Source organism: Anguilla anguilla, chromosome 6, assembly GCF_013347855.1.
Source record: "Anguilla anguilla isolate fAngAng1 chromosome 6, fAngAng1.pri, whole genome shotgun sequence".
NCBI lineage: Eukaryota > Metazoa > Chordata > Actinopteri > Anguilliformes > Anguillidae > Anguilla > Anguilla anguilla.
The window spans coordinates 943,319-959,350 of NC_049206.1; the positions used below are offsets into that span (position 1 = coordinate 943,319).

Below are 16,032 nucleotides of genomic sequence, written 5' to 3' on the forward strand. Positions count from 1 at the left end.
AGTGTGTTACACACCATACACACATTAATATAAACTAACAGGGCTGTGTGTGTCAAACACATAGCAGTGTGCAACACACCTTAATCACATTAATATAAACTAACAGGGCTGTGCGTGTCAAACACATAGCAGTGTGTTACACACCTGACACACATTAATATAAACTAACAGGGCTGTGTGTGTCAAACACATAGCAGTGTGTTACACACCTTACACACATTAATATAAACTAACAGGGCTGTGTGTGTCAAACACATAGCAGTGTGTTACACACCTTACACACATTAATATAAATTAACAGGGCTGTACGGATACAGGTAATTTAGTTGGTTGAACAGATAGAAATACAGATACAGGTAATTTAGTTGGTTGAACAGACAGAGATACAGATACAGGTAATTTAGTTGGTTGAACAGATAGAGATAGAGATACAGATACAGGTAAATTAGTTGGTTGAACAGATAGAGATACAGATACAGGTAATTTAGTTGGTTGAACAGATAAAGATACAGGTAATTTAGTTGGTTGAACAGATAGAGATACAGATACAGGTAACTTAGTTGGTTGAACAGATAGAGATACAGATACAGGTAATTTAGTTGGTTGAACAGATAGAGATAGAGATACAGATACAGGTAAATTAGTTGGTTGAACAGATAGAGATACAGATACAGGTAATTTAGTTGGTTGAACAGATAGAGATACAGATAAAGGTAATTTAGTTGGTTGAACAGATAGAGATACAGATATAGGTAATTTAGTTGGTTGAACAGATAGAGATACAGATACAGGTAATTTAGCTGGTTGAACAGATAGAGATACAGATACAGGTAATTTAGTTGGTTGAACAGATATAGATACAGATACAGGTAATTTAGTTGGTTGAACAGATAGAGATAGAGATACAGATACAGGTAAATTAGTTGGTTGAACAGATAGAGATACAGATACAGGTAATTTAGTTGGTTGAATAGATAGAGATACAGATACAGGTAATTTAGTTGGTTGAACAGATAGAGATAGAGATACAGATACAGGTAATTTAGGTAGTTGAACAGATAGAGATACAGATACAGACAATGGTGTACTTGCTCATCCCTATTAGTTACCATAGTTTAGTTCATAATTACACAGTTACAAAATACAGTTATTTGATAAAATCTGATAACTATTAAGACTTCTTGTATCATTTGCTTACACTTTTCATTAAACAACATTACACTCAAGTTGACACTTGCTGCTGCTGCTGTAAGTTTAGCTTTGGCTAAAAGGCCCTAGTTAGCTAGCCAACCTGACCAAACTTAGTCTAACTTACCCCATGAACCAGCCTAGCCAGCGGAGCCAGTGAGGAACTAAGCAACTTATTGTCTAAATGTGTACACCGATATATAAAAGAAGACCAGGTCAAAACCTAGTATGTGGCTGGACCGGCCGACCAATAGTGTAACTTCATCACTCAGTCACTCAGTCACAGACATTCGCGTTTGTAGGGCTGGCCCCGCTGTTGCGGTCCAGCTAATAAAATACTAGTCGATGTAAGAATGTTGTATCTAACTTCCTGACCAGTATTGGTCAGACCTGTAATAATGTACCTGCCAACAGCTGAAGTACCACCAGATGTGTGTACGCAACTGAACTGCATTGGGATGGCAGGTATGCCATCCTGCCAAGTTACGCCATGGTGTGGCGGCATGCCCATACCTATCCAGCACCGAGAGTTTGCCACCTTTCAGGGTTTCCTACAGAAATAACCACAATGACTCTCAGCCCTTAAAAACATTAATTTCTGTATTCTGTGTTCTTCACATTTAAAATCAGATGCTTTGAGTCACACCATTTCACAAACCTGCCTATTTCAGAATGCTATGCTACTAGGCTACTGCCCCTGTGCATTAGGCCAAGAGAGCTTGATGACACAGTTCCCAGGTTGGCTGCTGGTGCACTCATCTTATCTGGTGTGAATGAAACAGGGGGGCTAACACAACCTGAGGGGTCCCTGTGCTGACTGATCCAGGCTCAGAGAGCATCACTGACCTTCATATACTGGACAGGATTAGTTACAGAAAATTAAACACAAACATTTCATTCAATACAAAATGTATCTCTCTCAAATCAAATTTAGCATTAGTTTAGCACTATGTATACTATAATATAAAAAGGGGTACAGAGCACTCATTTCATTGTATCATTTTCTAATCATTAATTATACATTGACCAGGAAGAATAATTGAGAGAGAAAGAGCTTTGAACATTTCAATTAGCCGTAAGCACTAATTCTTTTTAGTTAAGGTCACACAGTACACAGCACTACTCACCCCAGTCTCTGTAGTTTACAGTTTGGACTCATCAGTCCAGCACAGAGCAGCTCCACTCCTAAATCTCCCAGGTTATTGCAGCTGAGGTCCAGTCCCTGTAGTTCACAGTTTGGACTCATCAGTCCAGCACAGATCAGCTTCACTTCTGAATCTCCCAGTCTATTGCAGCTGAGGTCCAGATCTCTCAGGGGTGAGTTTGATGACTGGAGAGCTGAGACCACAAATTCACAGCACTCCTCTCCGAGGTCACAGCTGCTCAGTCTGCAAAGAGTTCAGATAGTTTAATAATATTAGTACACGTAAAACATGTAATATCTGAAATGTGGCAATGATAGTGTTGAGTGATGAAGAGTAGAATTGAGGATTTTAAGGTCAGTGATGCTCTGAGGAAGATGTCTGTGCCACACACTCCAACTGCAGCACTTTGGACCTCAGAATTAGACATCCTGCTGGACTAAACTCTGACAGTTCTGCAGATGTAATTCTGAGCCAAATGGCCCGTCTTCTTCAGAATGCACTCAAGGACAGGCACTGGGGGTAGAGGTCACTTTAACGGGGGATCGAACTGGCAACCCTGGCAACTGCCAGACAACCGCTCTTACCTTCCCAAATCTATTTCCCAAACTCCTGTTTTTTTCTTTCTATGTTAACACGCATTTTAATGTCCTGTTAACACGACATTAACGTCTCGTTATTTGCTCAAATGGCCTTCCATACGGGAATCAAAAACACCATCCCTTCGATATCCTCCATTGTTCCTGTGTGTGTCGCGTTGAAGATGGCGTCACGGCAGTTTCATGCGGCGTCGCTATGACGACCAGCTACATTGACGGGGGTACTATCTGCAGTGGAAAACGAAGTGCCTGGTACCAAAGCGAGTAGAGTCGAGTCGAGCCGGTACCGTGCGGTGGAAAAATGGCTTAAGGTGGAGATTCTGGGTCAGGCTACACCAGAATAAAACAGAGGCCAGGGTGGTATTACTAGCCTTGTAACATGGTGCATTTACTGCCTGACTTAGCGCCCCAACATAGAAACACAAACATTTAGGCTAATTCATAACCAAACGTATCTCTCCCAAATCAAACTTAGCATTATTTTAATCATAATATTGAAAAGATGCATTATGCTCTCAAGATACCCCAAACTAAAAATGTAAAAAGGGGTATAGAGCATTATCTCTTGCTGTTTTATAATCATTAATTATGCATTGAAAAAAGGAAAAAGCGGGATTCCCCCATCTTTCAAACACATGGCTGGGATTCAAAGATTTGTTCTCAACTTACAATTAAAAGCAAGGATTATTTTATCTTCATAAACAGTTTGGCAAGTACAGCAATAACTAGAACTTCATCAAACTGAGTCCGTGAAGAAAAGGTGCATTTACTAGTCCAAGTTAAGGGCAAATGTTGATTGTAGTGTGTGACCCCCTGTGATTACTAGTCTTTTGTAAGTTGTGTAGGGTGAGCGTTTCCATAATGAAAATACCTTGACCAGGAAGAATAATTGAGAGAGAAAGAGCTTTGAACATTTCAATGAGCTGTAAGCTCTAATTCTATTTAGTTAAGGGAACAGAGCGAGGGGCCACAGTATCACAGAACGTCTCTATGAGGTCACAGCTGCTCAGTCTGCAAACAGTTAAGATACTATATTAGGTATACATAAAAACTGTAATATTTGTAATTAAACTATGGTAGTGTTCAGTGGTGAAGCGTAAAATTGAGCATTTTAAGGTTGATGATTCTCTGAGGAAGATGTCTGTGCTACAAGCTCAAACTGCAGCATTGGATCTGAGAATTAGACGTCCTGCTGGACTGAACTCTGACAGTTCTACAGATGTCATTCTGAGCCAAATGGTACCTTTTCTTATACTGTAAGAAACAATATATTTTATGTATTATAAAAATAAAGAAGCAAAAGATAACACACACCTTTCAGAATGGACAGTGAGTTAAACTCTGCTTCATTCATTGTGGTGGTAACTGTGACAAACCTCCCACAGCACTGCAAGCTAACACACAACTAAAGACCAATTCACTTTAGAAACAGGAACGCAAGGAAGTGATCTCTTCAGAGATGTCCAGATAGTGCAGACAAATTCTCTCTTCCAAACCAAACTTAGCGTAAGTTACACTCTCCAACTGCAGCACTTGAGAATCAGACGGCAAATTTAATCAAATAAAGTATTCAGTTAGTGAAGAGATTTTGAATTTGATGCTGCTAATGTTCTGGATTCAGAACATTAAATGAGAGCACTAGCTGTCAAAATGTTTAAGAAATCACACTATTTTAAACAGAAATGTCAGAAAATATGCTGTCAGTCATCTACATTATTAATGACATAATACTCACATGGCCTTCCTGCAGATCCTGACTACTGGTAGCAGTCTCTGATGACCTTCTGCTGATGTGCTGCCGCACTTCAAGGAAGGGCGGTAGGTCTTCAAGTCAAACTCATCCAGGATCTCCTCTGACATCAGTAACACAAAGGCCAGAGCTGAACACTGTTCTAGGTCCAGCTGTTTATCTGAAAGATTTCCTGATCTCAGGGAATTCTGGATTTCCTCCACTACAGAGTTGTCATTCAGTTCACTGAGACAGTGGAGCAGATTGATGGTCCTCACTGGTGACTGATATTGCGCTTTCATCCTCTGCTTTATGTTCCATACTGCATCTTCAATGCACTTTGATCTGCTTCTTGTCTGTGTCAGTAGTCCTCCTAAGAGAGTCTGAATGGAGTCCAGAGAGAGGCCAAGAAGGAATCGGAGGAAAAGGTCCAGGTGTCCATTCTTACTCTCTAAGGCCTGATCCATTGCATTCCTGTGTAACTCAGACAGCGGCTCGCTGCATTCCCGATATACAGAGTATCTGTGACGTTTTGACTCTACTGCTCTGAGTACCTTTTTGTTCTCATTTACACATGAAAGAAACGCAAACAAGGCAGCCAGATACTCCTGAATGGTCAGATGCACAAAGCAGTAGACCTTCTCCTGATTCAACCCACACTCCTCTTTAAAGATCTCTGTGCACACCCCAGAGTACACTGAAGCTTCACTGACATCAATGCCACTCTCTCTCAGGTCCTCTTCACAGAATATCAGATTTCCCTTTTCCAGCTGTTGAAATGCCAGCTGCCCCAGTTTCAGGATGATTCTGGTATCTGATGCTGACATCTTCAGGTTTGTCTCATTGGTGCCATGATACTTCTCATTCTTCACATTAGTCTGAATGAGCAGGAAGTGTGTGTACATTTCAGTCAGTGTTTTGGGCAGACCTCCACTCCCTACTTTACCCAACATTGTGTCCAGAACAGTAGCAGAAATCCAGCAGAAGACTGGTATGTGACACATGATGTAGAGACTCCTGGATGACTTTATGTGTGAGATAATTCTGCTGGCCTGGTTCTGGTCTCTGATTCTCTTTCTGAAGTACTCCTCCTTCTGTGGGTCATTGAACCCTCGTAACTCTGTCACCTGGTGGACGCACTCAGAAGGGATCTGATTGGCTGCTGCTGGTCGGGAGGTGATCCAGATGAGAGCAGAGGGAAGCAGAGTCCCCTTAATGAGGTTGGTCAGCAGCACATCCACTGATGATGACTCTGTTATATCACAGCAGATCTTATTGCTTTGGAAATCTAGAGGAAGTCTACACTCATCCAGACCATCAAAGATAAACAAAACTTTGACTTCAACACCTTCAATACTTTTGATCTCTTTCAGTTGTGGAAAGTAGTGCTGCAGAAGTTGCATCAGACTGAATGCTTTATCCTTCTGCAAATTCAGATCTCGGAAAGGAAGAGTGAAGATGAAATCAATGTCCTGATTGGCTTTTCCTTCTGCCCAGTCCAGAATGAACTTCTGCACAGAGACTGTTTTCCCAATGCCAGCGATGCCCTTCGTAAGCACAGTTCTGATGGGTTTCTCTTGTCCAGGAAAAGGCTTAAAGATGTCATTGTAGAGGATTGCAGTCTTCTGTGCGGTTTGACTCTTGGATACTGTCTCAATCTGTCTGACCTCATGTTCATTATTGACCCCCCCACTTCCCCCCTCTGTGATGTAGAGCTCTGTATAGATCTCATTGAGGAGGGTTCGGTGTCTCTGCTTTAATAAACCTTCAGATATGTATTCAGACTTCTTCATCAGATGAGTTTTCAATGCCTTCTGGGCTGTTTTTATGGATTCATCTGAAGAGAGGAAAAATGAGGAATAAGTTATGTTTACAATGAGATAAACATTTTTATTGATTCAATTACATATTTTAAAAAGAAACAATAAACAGAATATTAATGCATTCAGTTTTCACAGTATTTTACACACATCAGTGTTACATCACACTAACACTGTTGCACACCTCTCATTGTGTGTTACACACCTCACACAGTATTACATATCTCTCAATTATAATCCATCACTAACAAAAGAAATCAGAAATAAAGTGCAGATTGTTGCATTTTTACCATAAAGATGAAAGAAAGAAATATTTTTTTTAAAAACTGACAATGGCTCAATTATCCTTTTACATTTCATTTCTCAGGTTTATGTTGTGGACGTGTCCTTGTGGTAAATACTGTCATCTCAGGTCTCATAGTAAATTTTAAAATCTAATATTTTTATCCTGAGTGCTCTTTAGCTCTGGATACACACCCAAGGCAGTCTGTCTGATGGGACAGTGGTTTAGTTACTGGCTTTTGAGCACAAGGTTCCTGCTCTGAATCCCCTTTGGCTATATTTAAATATAAATGCCTCCATGTGCATGTTGTTTATGTTTTCTGTCTGTAAGATTGTCAGTGTAAAACATTATTAGGAGTGTAGATGCTATAAATCAGAACATTGTTCATGGTTAGATCTGCTATCTAAACTCATTTCAGTATTCTAATGGACACACAGTAGCAATGAGAGAGAACTCTTACTGTACTGCTCATCTCTCTCCAGTGAGTCGGCGAGAACCTTCTGCTTCATGTTCCTCAGGATGTGGGTCAGAGACCCCTCACTGCCACAGGTCTCCAGCATCTTCTCAACTATGTACAGGGCCTCAGGATCCTCCTGCTCTCTCTTAGTGCATTCTGGGTAATCCTGACTCAGATGGCTCTGAAACGGTTTCAACTTCTCATCCTTTTTCAGCTTCATCAGAGTGCGGAGGAGAGACTGAAATAAACACATGAAGAGGTGTGCTGTATCAGTGTGAAACTCATGAAGAGGTGTGCTGTATCAGTGTGAAACTCATGAAGAGGTGTGCTGTATCAGTGTGAAACTCATGAAGAGGTGTGCTGTATCACCACACCTGAAATAAAAGCTCAAATAAAGGCGCTCCTTGCCTCGTGTGTCTCTTGTGTTTGACAGTCAGGACAGGGACAGATACTTTCAGACACCAAACATGCAGCAGTGCTAAATGCTCAGATTCTAACGGCAGGCTGTGCTCCTGATTGATGGCTTTGTAGAGACACTATGTGTGATGAATCCTGCAGTTCAGTAGAATAATGCAGTTGCTCTGCGTAATACATTTAGTAAATGCTAACTGTGAGCTTAGTGCTTCCTGTTTAAAAGTCTCTGTTAGGAATCTTCCTCTCCTGCTGTGTGTGGGACCTGCAGATGGAAACTGGACTTCCTGTGAGTGAGGACCAGGTAGCACTCCAGAGCATGATTAGATGTTAAGTTGTGTCTTTTGAGGGGTTAAATGTAGCATGTAGCATTAGCACTAATTCTTCCTTTGCACAGCTACAAGCTTCACTTCCGGTTTTCACACAGGATTCCCTTCTCCCCAAATATTTCCAATTTTAAAATATGGGGAATTGTTTACACCTCTTGGTCCCAAACAAACCACAAAAAATAATTTAAAGCATGTTTGAAATGTGTTGTGTTCATGTGACGCAATATTAGGCACATATCAGGCACTGATTAGGCATTATATTTCACTTAAAATTCACACTTAAAAACAATTATAAAAAACATAACTCACACCTCTTTTGGGGAAGATAATTTCTTTGAACTCTTCTGTTCTAAACGAGTGGACTCCAGTGACTGCTGGACCCTGTGAACAAAACATGGAGACAGAGCTTCCAGTTAAACTCATCCTCTTACTGCAGCTCTAACTCACAGCACATGGAGACAGAGCTTCCAGTTAAACTCATCCTCTTACTGCAGCTCTAACTCACAGCACATGGAGACAGAGCTTCCAGTTAAACTCATCCTCTTACTGCAGCTCTAACTCACAGCACATGGAGACAGAGCTTCCAGTTAAACTCATCCTCTTACTGCAGCTCTAACTCACAGCACATGGAGACAGAGCTTCCAGTTAAACTCATCCTCTTACTGCAGCTCTAACTCACAGCACATGGAGACAGAGCTTCCAGTTAAACTCATCCTCTTACTGCAGCTCTAACTCACAGCACATGGAGACAGAGCTTCCAGTTAAACTCATCCTCTAACTGCAGCTCTAACTCACAGCACATGGAGACAGAGCTTCCAGTTAAACTCATCCTCTTACTGCAGCTCTAACTCACTGCACATGGAGACAGAGCTTCCAGTTAAACTCATCCTCTTACTGCAGCTCTAACTCACTGCACATCTGAATATGATATAATATATCCACCTCCACCTGAAAGGTGCCAGGGACACTGAAGTATAATTTAACAGTAGTGTCAAAATCCATTCATCCATTATCTAAACCCACTTATCCTGAGCAGGGTCGTGGGGGGTGCTGGAGCCTATGCCAGCGTGGATTGGGCAAGAAGCAGGAATACACCCTGGACAGGCTGCCAATCTATCTCAGGTCTAGTGTCAAAATGAACCTGTTTAATTACCTTTGATCACCAGTGAACTCTCCCCTGAACATGAGTGGATGATTCATTGATTGATCACTCTTCATAGACAGACAGCTGGGTACAGATGACCCTGCTCTTTCTACCTGGACCCTGTGAACAAAACATGGAGACAGAGCTTCCAGTTAAAATCATCCTCTTACTGCAGCTCTAACTCACAGCACATGGATACAGAGCTTCCAGTTAAACTCATCATCTTACTGCAGCTCTAACTCACAGCACATGGAGACAGAGCTTCCAGTTAAACTCATCCTCTTACTGCAGCTCTAACTCACAGCACATGGAGACAGAGCTTCCAGTTAAACTCATCCTCTTACTGCAGCTCTAACTCATATCACATTAAATGTCTGATTCATGCATTTATACTTGTTTCTCTCATTGCTGAGGGATTCCTCTTTGGTCTCTGGCTCCCCTGAGAGACTCTTTTCATCAACAGGGACCCCCATCTCAGGAGACTGGAACACGTCAGACCAGTTTAGACCGCAAGTGGGTTTTAACCCAAATTAGCTGACCTGAAAACACACAAAATGAGAACACGTTGAACACACAGACATACTAATATACACAGTGACACACATGACACACACATACACTATATACTTAACTGTCGACTGGAAGAAGTCTGTAATTAAAAATGGGCCCGAAACATGTACATGTTTTCAGAGCCTTGATAATGAAATTTTCCAATTTTTTAAAATTAAAGATGGCTCGTTGTGTTTATTTTATTTTTTTGTTTGCCATTCATTTTTACAGTTAATCCAGTTAATAGATGTGATATTTGCTCTCAACTGGGAAACTTCACAATGACAGAGTAATGAATATATGGAGAAAATGTTGCTGAATATTATTTTTTACACACTGGGAGGAACATTTAACTTGAAGGTGAAAATGTTGGGTCTTCTAGTCTAGTTTTAGAGAAAATTCAAAAATCTGTAAATGGCTGTAACAGAAATCAACATGCATTTACAGTGCCCTCCAGAATGATCAGGACCCTCAGTAAATATGAGCAAAAAAGGTTTTAATTTAGGTAAAATTATTCAAATAAAAAACTTTTTTTTTTTTAACTAAAAAAATAAACATTTTTCTCAAAAATATGTTTTACAATCATTGGCACCCCTAGAAATCCTTATGAACAAAATCTGATTGTATATTCCCATTCGTATTTAAATTAAGCAGACCGGAGTCTTTAGGAACACTTAAGTGGTCATCCATGACTTTCCATTTCACTGGGGAATAAATACGAGGTAACACGCAAGCCAAACCCCCCCCCGCCCCCCGCCCCCCAGTGTGGGGAAGATCAGAGAATGCGCAACTGCAATGGGCCAAAAGGCTGCTGATCTTCATAAATCAGGCAACGGCTATAAAAATAGGTACATATCTGAAAATACCTGCCTCCACCATTAGGGCAATAATTAATAAGTTTAAAACAACTGGTGCTGTGTTGAGCCTGCCTGGGAGAGGACACAGGTATATTTTTCCCCCACACAGTGAGAAGGCTGATTCAGAAGGCAAAAGTTCCTCCAAATACCAGGTGATTTTAGATCTAAACCTGGCCGCCTGCCAGGGGGCTAAAAATGGTTCACTGACCACAGAATCAAGCTTTGGCCATCCCAGCCCCCTGACCTAAACCCCACAGAGACCTGTGGGGAGAGCTGAAGAGGAGAATCCCCAAGTAAGCACCAAAATAGCAGCCACATGACGTTAGCTCAGTTAGGTTAAAATAGTAGCTACATAGTGTATTATAATCCAGGTAACTAATTATTAGCCTGTCAGGGCCTGAGTTTGTTGTTGTATAAATTTATGCAGGGTGAATTCAAGAATTATGGGACACTTTTCCCAATTCATCTTTCACGACCTGTCACAAGCAACATAAATTATAATCCAACACATTATACATTTGTGAAATCCTGAAGATGCTTCCTAACTATCTAAGAAGGAAAAATACTGATTCCATTTCCCATGGAGACATGGTATACTCTTTTGTGTACACCGAGTCTAAACCAGATTTTCTCAATGACACTGGGTAATATTGGACACTTTCCATACAGTAGGTCTAAATGACAATTCAAACTAAACTTTGCTATTATTTCTCACAAAGGCCTACACTGTGTGACTTTCAATATTCCCCTTAATTTCGTCTTCAATTTTTACGACAAATAGTGATAGTTTAAACTAATTTTCCGCACTTTTGTATGTTCAAATTTGGCTTGTTACCTTGTACAAAGCAGGCCTTTTTTGGCCTAAGATCAAAAATAAATTCAAGCCATTCATAATAACCTAATAACACACATATATAAGTCATATCTAAAGCTGAAGAAATCTAATAAGCTTTAAAAATATCCACTTTTATTGTGTTAAAGTAAATGATGTCATAAACATTTCGTGAACTTTTATAACTTTTCTGCAGCCAACAGGAACACTCACGAAAAGGTGCAGTGTAGCGTAGCTGGGCTTGTAACCGAAAGGTCATAGGTTCGATTCCTGGGTAGGACACTGCCGTTGTACCCTTGATCAATGTACTTAACCTGCATTGCTCCAGTATATATCCGGCTGTATAAATGTTTGCAATGTAAGTCTCTCTGGATAAGAGCGTCTGCTAAATGCCTGTAATGTAATGGGTGCAAGGCCAAAAATGCTGACAGGTGTAGCTGGGGTGGAGTACATTAAAAACATAATATGCACCACCTTACCAGAGCTCACCAGGCCTCATTCCCCTCATCCCTGCCTCTGCCTTAGAAAAGGCCGTTTCTGCAGCGCAGTGAGGGGCCTTCATCTCAGACCCCATTATCCCATGTGACAGATGACTCAGGAGATACAATTTTTTGGGGGACCCCCTCAGGTAGAGCATGGGACTTCAGCTTCTTGATGAGAGGCGGGCGGCCCCATCTCATTCAGATTATTCTGACCCCCGACTTCAAAACTAATTATCAAATAGCATTATTGTAAGAAGTCCTGCACAACTGTAGGTGTAATAAGCACAAGGTTCCCTAATATAAGCTGGATCTCTTCCATTGTAAAAGGCTTAAAAAGCAATAATAATAATAATAATTTTATTTATATAGCACCGTTCTGAAAACAATGCTGACAAAGCAGTGCACAAAACATAGCTTGAAAGAAGAAATTTAAAAACACAGAGTGTCCTGTATTATCTGAAATCATGCTGTTCCATATTACATTACATTACATTACAGGCATTAAGCAGACGCTCTTATCCAGAGCGACTTACACAACTTTTTACATAGCACTTTACATTGTATCCATTTATACAGCTGGATATATACTGAAGCAAGGTTAAGTGTCCTTACCCGGGAATCGAACCTGCGCAGTTCCTTACCCACTGTGCCACACTCCGTCCTATCCATATTCTCCAACTATGTTAGGGGATATAGAACTTAAAAATGACTCAAAAATAAAACTTCACATAAAATGGACAAGTGATTCATTTTGTTGCAACAGCACATCACATTCATGTTATATAATAATAATTGGTTTCATTGAATAATTTTATACCGTTAATATGTACCACGTGCTCTGTTTGGGAGCTTCCTGTTTGATGCTCACCCCTCCGGGTGTGACCGTGTGACGCATAAAGAACTGCAGTATAAAGTTTCTCCGCAAGGGCCCAGCGGCCATTGTTCACACCAAAAAATAAACAAAACTTATTTGAAGTATCCAATATTACCCGATATCGCATAATACCTGAATTCACTCTGGCTAGCTACAATTTATACTAACATACATGTTATTGTATTTCGTTAAAAAACTGTAACAGAAAATTTTGCAGCATTAATTTAAGTACCCAAGTACTACGCATTTCGAAAACAATCCTCCGTACATAACATTTAACAAACATGCTATGCACAGACTCGTAAGAAACTACCTGCGAAGTCTTAATGCAGTTAGCCGCAATTCAGTTAAATTCTTGCTGCTAAGTATTCGCTAAATTTAATGTTGTTGAATTAATAATACGAATTCAACAGGATTCCATGAGAAAGCCACAGTGCGAAGCATAGCCTACGGAAGTCCGTGTGTGTGGATAGTTAGGACTGAAATGCTTCGAAATCGGAGTAATTTGAAACTAGTTCGAGCTGGACTGTAAATAGCTACATCATATCCAAAGGAAAGAATGTCATTAAAATGTCAAAAAAATATACCAATTAATCGTTTATTTGACGTAAAACCTTAATTTTTGTTTTAATCCCAGATGGGAAATCTGGAGTCCATTTCACCGCGCACTTTGTCAGTTTTGTTTTACTAAATTAAGCGCGCTGCGGAGATTATAGCTGCATATTCCCACTCGTCCCCACACTCTTTCACCTTTAGCTTCTATCCCCTCCATCCCACCCCACAACAGGCTACTTACTCCGTTCTTTTATTCGGTTTTATTCCTTCTTTTAGTCCCTCTTCGTTCCCCTCCGCCTGTAAAATGGCGTACGCCCTTGAACACTTTCAGTTTCGTTATGCACTTTTTTTTTTTTACTTGTTTACTTGGCTGAAGTAAGCCTTGTTATTTTTCTTGGCGGTGTCATTTATCGTACGCCTATTTAATTAGTTATTCAGACGAAACAAACATTCCATGCATATAGATATCTTTTAAATTAACTTATACGTATATTCAACAACTTGCGAATTATTTAGGCATCGGGACTTTAGGTACCCCAATCCAAAATAGCATAATTATATTTTTGTGATATATCAGTATAGGCCAACTATCTGCTGGCTAAACCCACAAGCCCTTTTTAAGTGAAACGAATGTCCGTAAAAATGTACAATAAATAAATAAATAAATAAATAAATAAATAAGTCCTGAAATCGCAGAAGGAAAATAAAGAAGCTGCGTAAGGATAAGAGTGCCAGAATAACGCAGGGCGCCTAAAACCGAAAATTAAAGATACACTACATGACCAAAGGTATGTGGGCAAACGCCGTTTCTAATTACTGGGTTTGGCTACTTCAGCCGCACCCATTGCTGGCAAGTGCACAGAATCAAGCATACAGCCACTCCCCATAGACACACACTGAGAATAGAATGAAGTGCTCAGTGACTTTGAACGTGGCACTGTCATAGGATACCAGTCAGTTTGTCACATTTGTGCCCTGCTAGAGCTGCCCCAGTCAACTGTAAGTGCTGTTTTTGTGAAGTGGAAACGTCTAGGAGCAGCAACAGCTCAGCCGTGAAGCATTAGGCCACACAAGCTTACAGGGCGGAACTGCGGAGTACTGAAGTGCGTAAAAATCATCTGTCCTGGGTTGCAACACTCGCTACCGAGTTCCAGACTGCCTGTGGAAGTAACGTCAGCACATGAACCGTCACTAAATGGGTTTCCACACAAGCCTAAGATCACTGTGCGCAACACCAAGCCTCAGCTGCAGTGCTGTACAGCACACCGCCATTGGACTCTGGAGCAGTGGAAACACGGAGTGATGCATCACGCTTCACTATCTGGCAGTCCGATGGTCGAAATGCATAGTGCCGCCAAGTTTGGTGAAAGAGGAGTATCAGTGCCAGACCTCACGAATGCTCTTGTGGCTGAATGGATGCGAATCCCTGCAGCCATGTTCCTAAATCCAGTGGAAAGCCTTCCCAGAAGAGTGGAGGCTGTTACAGCAGCAAAGGGGTGGGGGGGGGGGGCAACTCCATATTAATACGCAGGGTTTTGACTGTGATGTTCAACGAGCACATATGGGTGTGATGTTTGAGTGTCCACATACTTTTGGTAATGTAGTTGTACTGAGATGTTTTATATACGGTCTTTAGATTCTCCCTGGTGTTATTATTAAAGCATGTCTGAGCAGTCTAAGTTTCTCCCTGATATACCTGGAAAATAACCACAACAGTGCTAACAGCAGCTAACTGGCATATAACCACAAAAGCGCTAACCTCAGCTAAATGGCATATAACCACAACAGCATTACAACCCAAGCTCCCCCAAATGGAACAACAACAACAACGATGTGTGTGTTTGGTGGGGAGCATGCCAGCATGCATTCCAGTTGAAGGGCGATGATATCCCAGGAGTATTAATGACATAATCCAACTGCCATGTTAAAAAAAAAAAAAAAAAAAAAAAAAAAAATTATTTCAGGTTCAAGTGAATGTTTTTGATTGGCCCAGGCACTTTTTTGTTCAGTGAAGGGCATTTTTGATATTTACCAATGATGATGACCTGTCATGTTTACAGTGGGTGGTGTACGCGTATGCAGCGCCTCCTGGTCTAAAACAAGAGAACACACTCCATGCAGCTCCAAAGCAGTACGACATTTAAGCTGCAACGTGCATCAAAAGTCATAGTCAAAATGCAGCAAACCTGCAGGAGGTCAGCAAATCTAACAGCGTAAAGGAGCACTACTCAGTCATACTGAACTGTTTAACATACCAATGCTAATGGCTCACCACTAATCCAATGAGTCTGTATTCAGCGTCTCTGCTGTTCCGACCACTGTGGGAAAATCCACCACCAGGGGGCGCCAAACCAGAAAGGTTCTGTGAATTTAAGAACTGAATATTAGTTGAGTTAAGGGTATATTTCACACTGATATAAGGACTTATTTTGCACTGATATATTTATATAACTATTGTTTGATTGATTTATAGATTTATTGGTTTAATGATTGATAGTTTGATTTATTTATTGATTGATTTATTGGTTGATTGGTTTAATGACTGATAAATTGATTGATTGATTTATTTATTAGTTGATTGGTTTAATGACTGACTGATTGATTGACTGATTGATTGATTGACTGATTGGTTTAATGACTGATTGGTTTAATGACTGATTTATTGATTGATTGACTAGTTTAATGAATGAGAGATTGATTGATTTATTGGTCGACTGGTTTAATGACTGATTGATTGATTGATTGGCTGATTAGATTAATGACTGATATATTGACTGATTG

The 16,032-nt window shown here is 40.5% G+C and overlaps 1 protein-coding gene and 1 long non-coding RNA gene across 2 annotated transcripts; both read right to left on the reverse strand.

The window, feature by feature from the left end:
• Window positions 1-995: 995 nt before the first annotated feature.
• On the reverse strand, window positions 996-7,321 carry LOC118229521 (protein NLRC3-like). Its single transcript, XM_035421552.1, has 3 exons — window positions 7,222-7,321; window positions 4,665-6,495; window positions 996-2,576 (listed from the first exon to the last, which is right to left on the reverse strand). The coding sequence occupies exons 1-3, from the start codon at window positions 7,319-7,321 to the stop codon at window positions 2,312-2,314; spliced, it is 2,196 nt and encodes a 731-aa protein (XP_035277443.1). The 3' UTR covers window positions 996-2,311.
• Window positions 7,322-7,505: 184 nt separating this feature from the next.
• LOC118228959 lies at window positions 7,506-13,957 on the reverse strand. Its single transcript, XR_004765573.1, has 4 exons — window positions 13,493-13,957; window positions 9,496-9,641; window positions 9,112-9,222; window positions 7,506-8,339 (listed from the first exon to the last, which is right to left on the reverse strand). It is a non-coding gene; the product is annotated as an uncharacterized LOC118228959 (long non-coding RNA).
• Window positions 13,958-16,032: the final 2,075 nt, after the last annotated feature.

Coding starts and splice junctions, on each gene's coding strand:
- LOC118229521 (XM_035421552.1), bottom strand. CDS start 7,321: ATGCTGGAGACCTGTGGCAGTGAGGGGTCTCTGACCCACATCCTGAGG. Junction 6,496..7,221: donor GGAGAGAGATGAGCAGTACA/GTAAGAGTTCTC, acceptor TCCTCTCTTCAG/ATGAATCCATAAAAACAGCC. Junction 2,577..4,664: donor AGGATCTGCAGGAAGGCCAT/GTGAGTATTATG, acceptor AACTCTTTGCAG/ACTGAGCAGCTGTGACCTCG.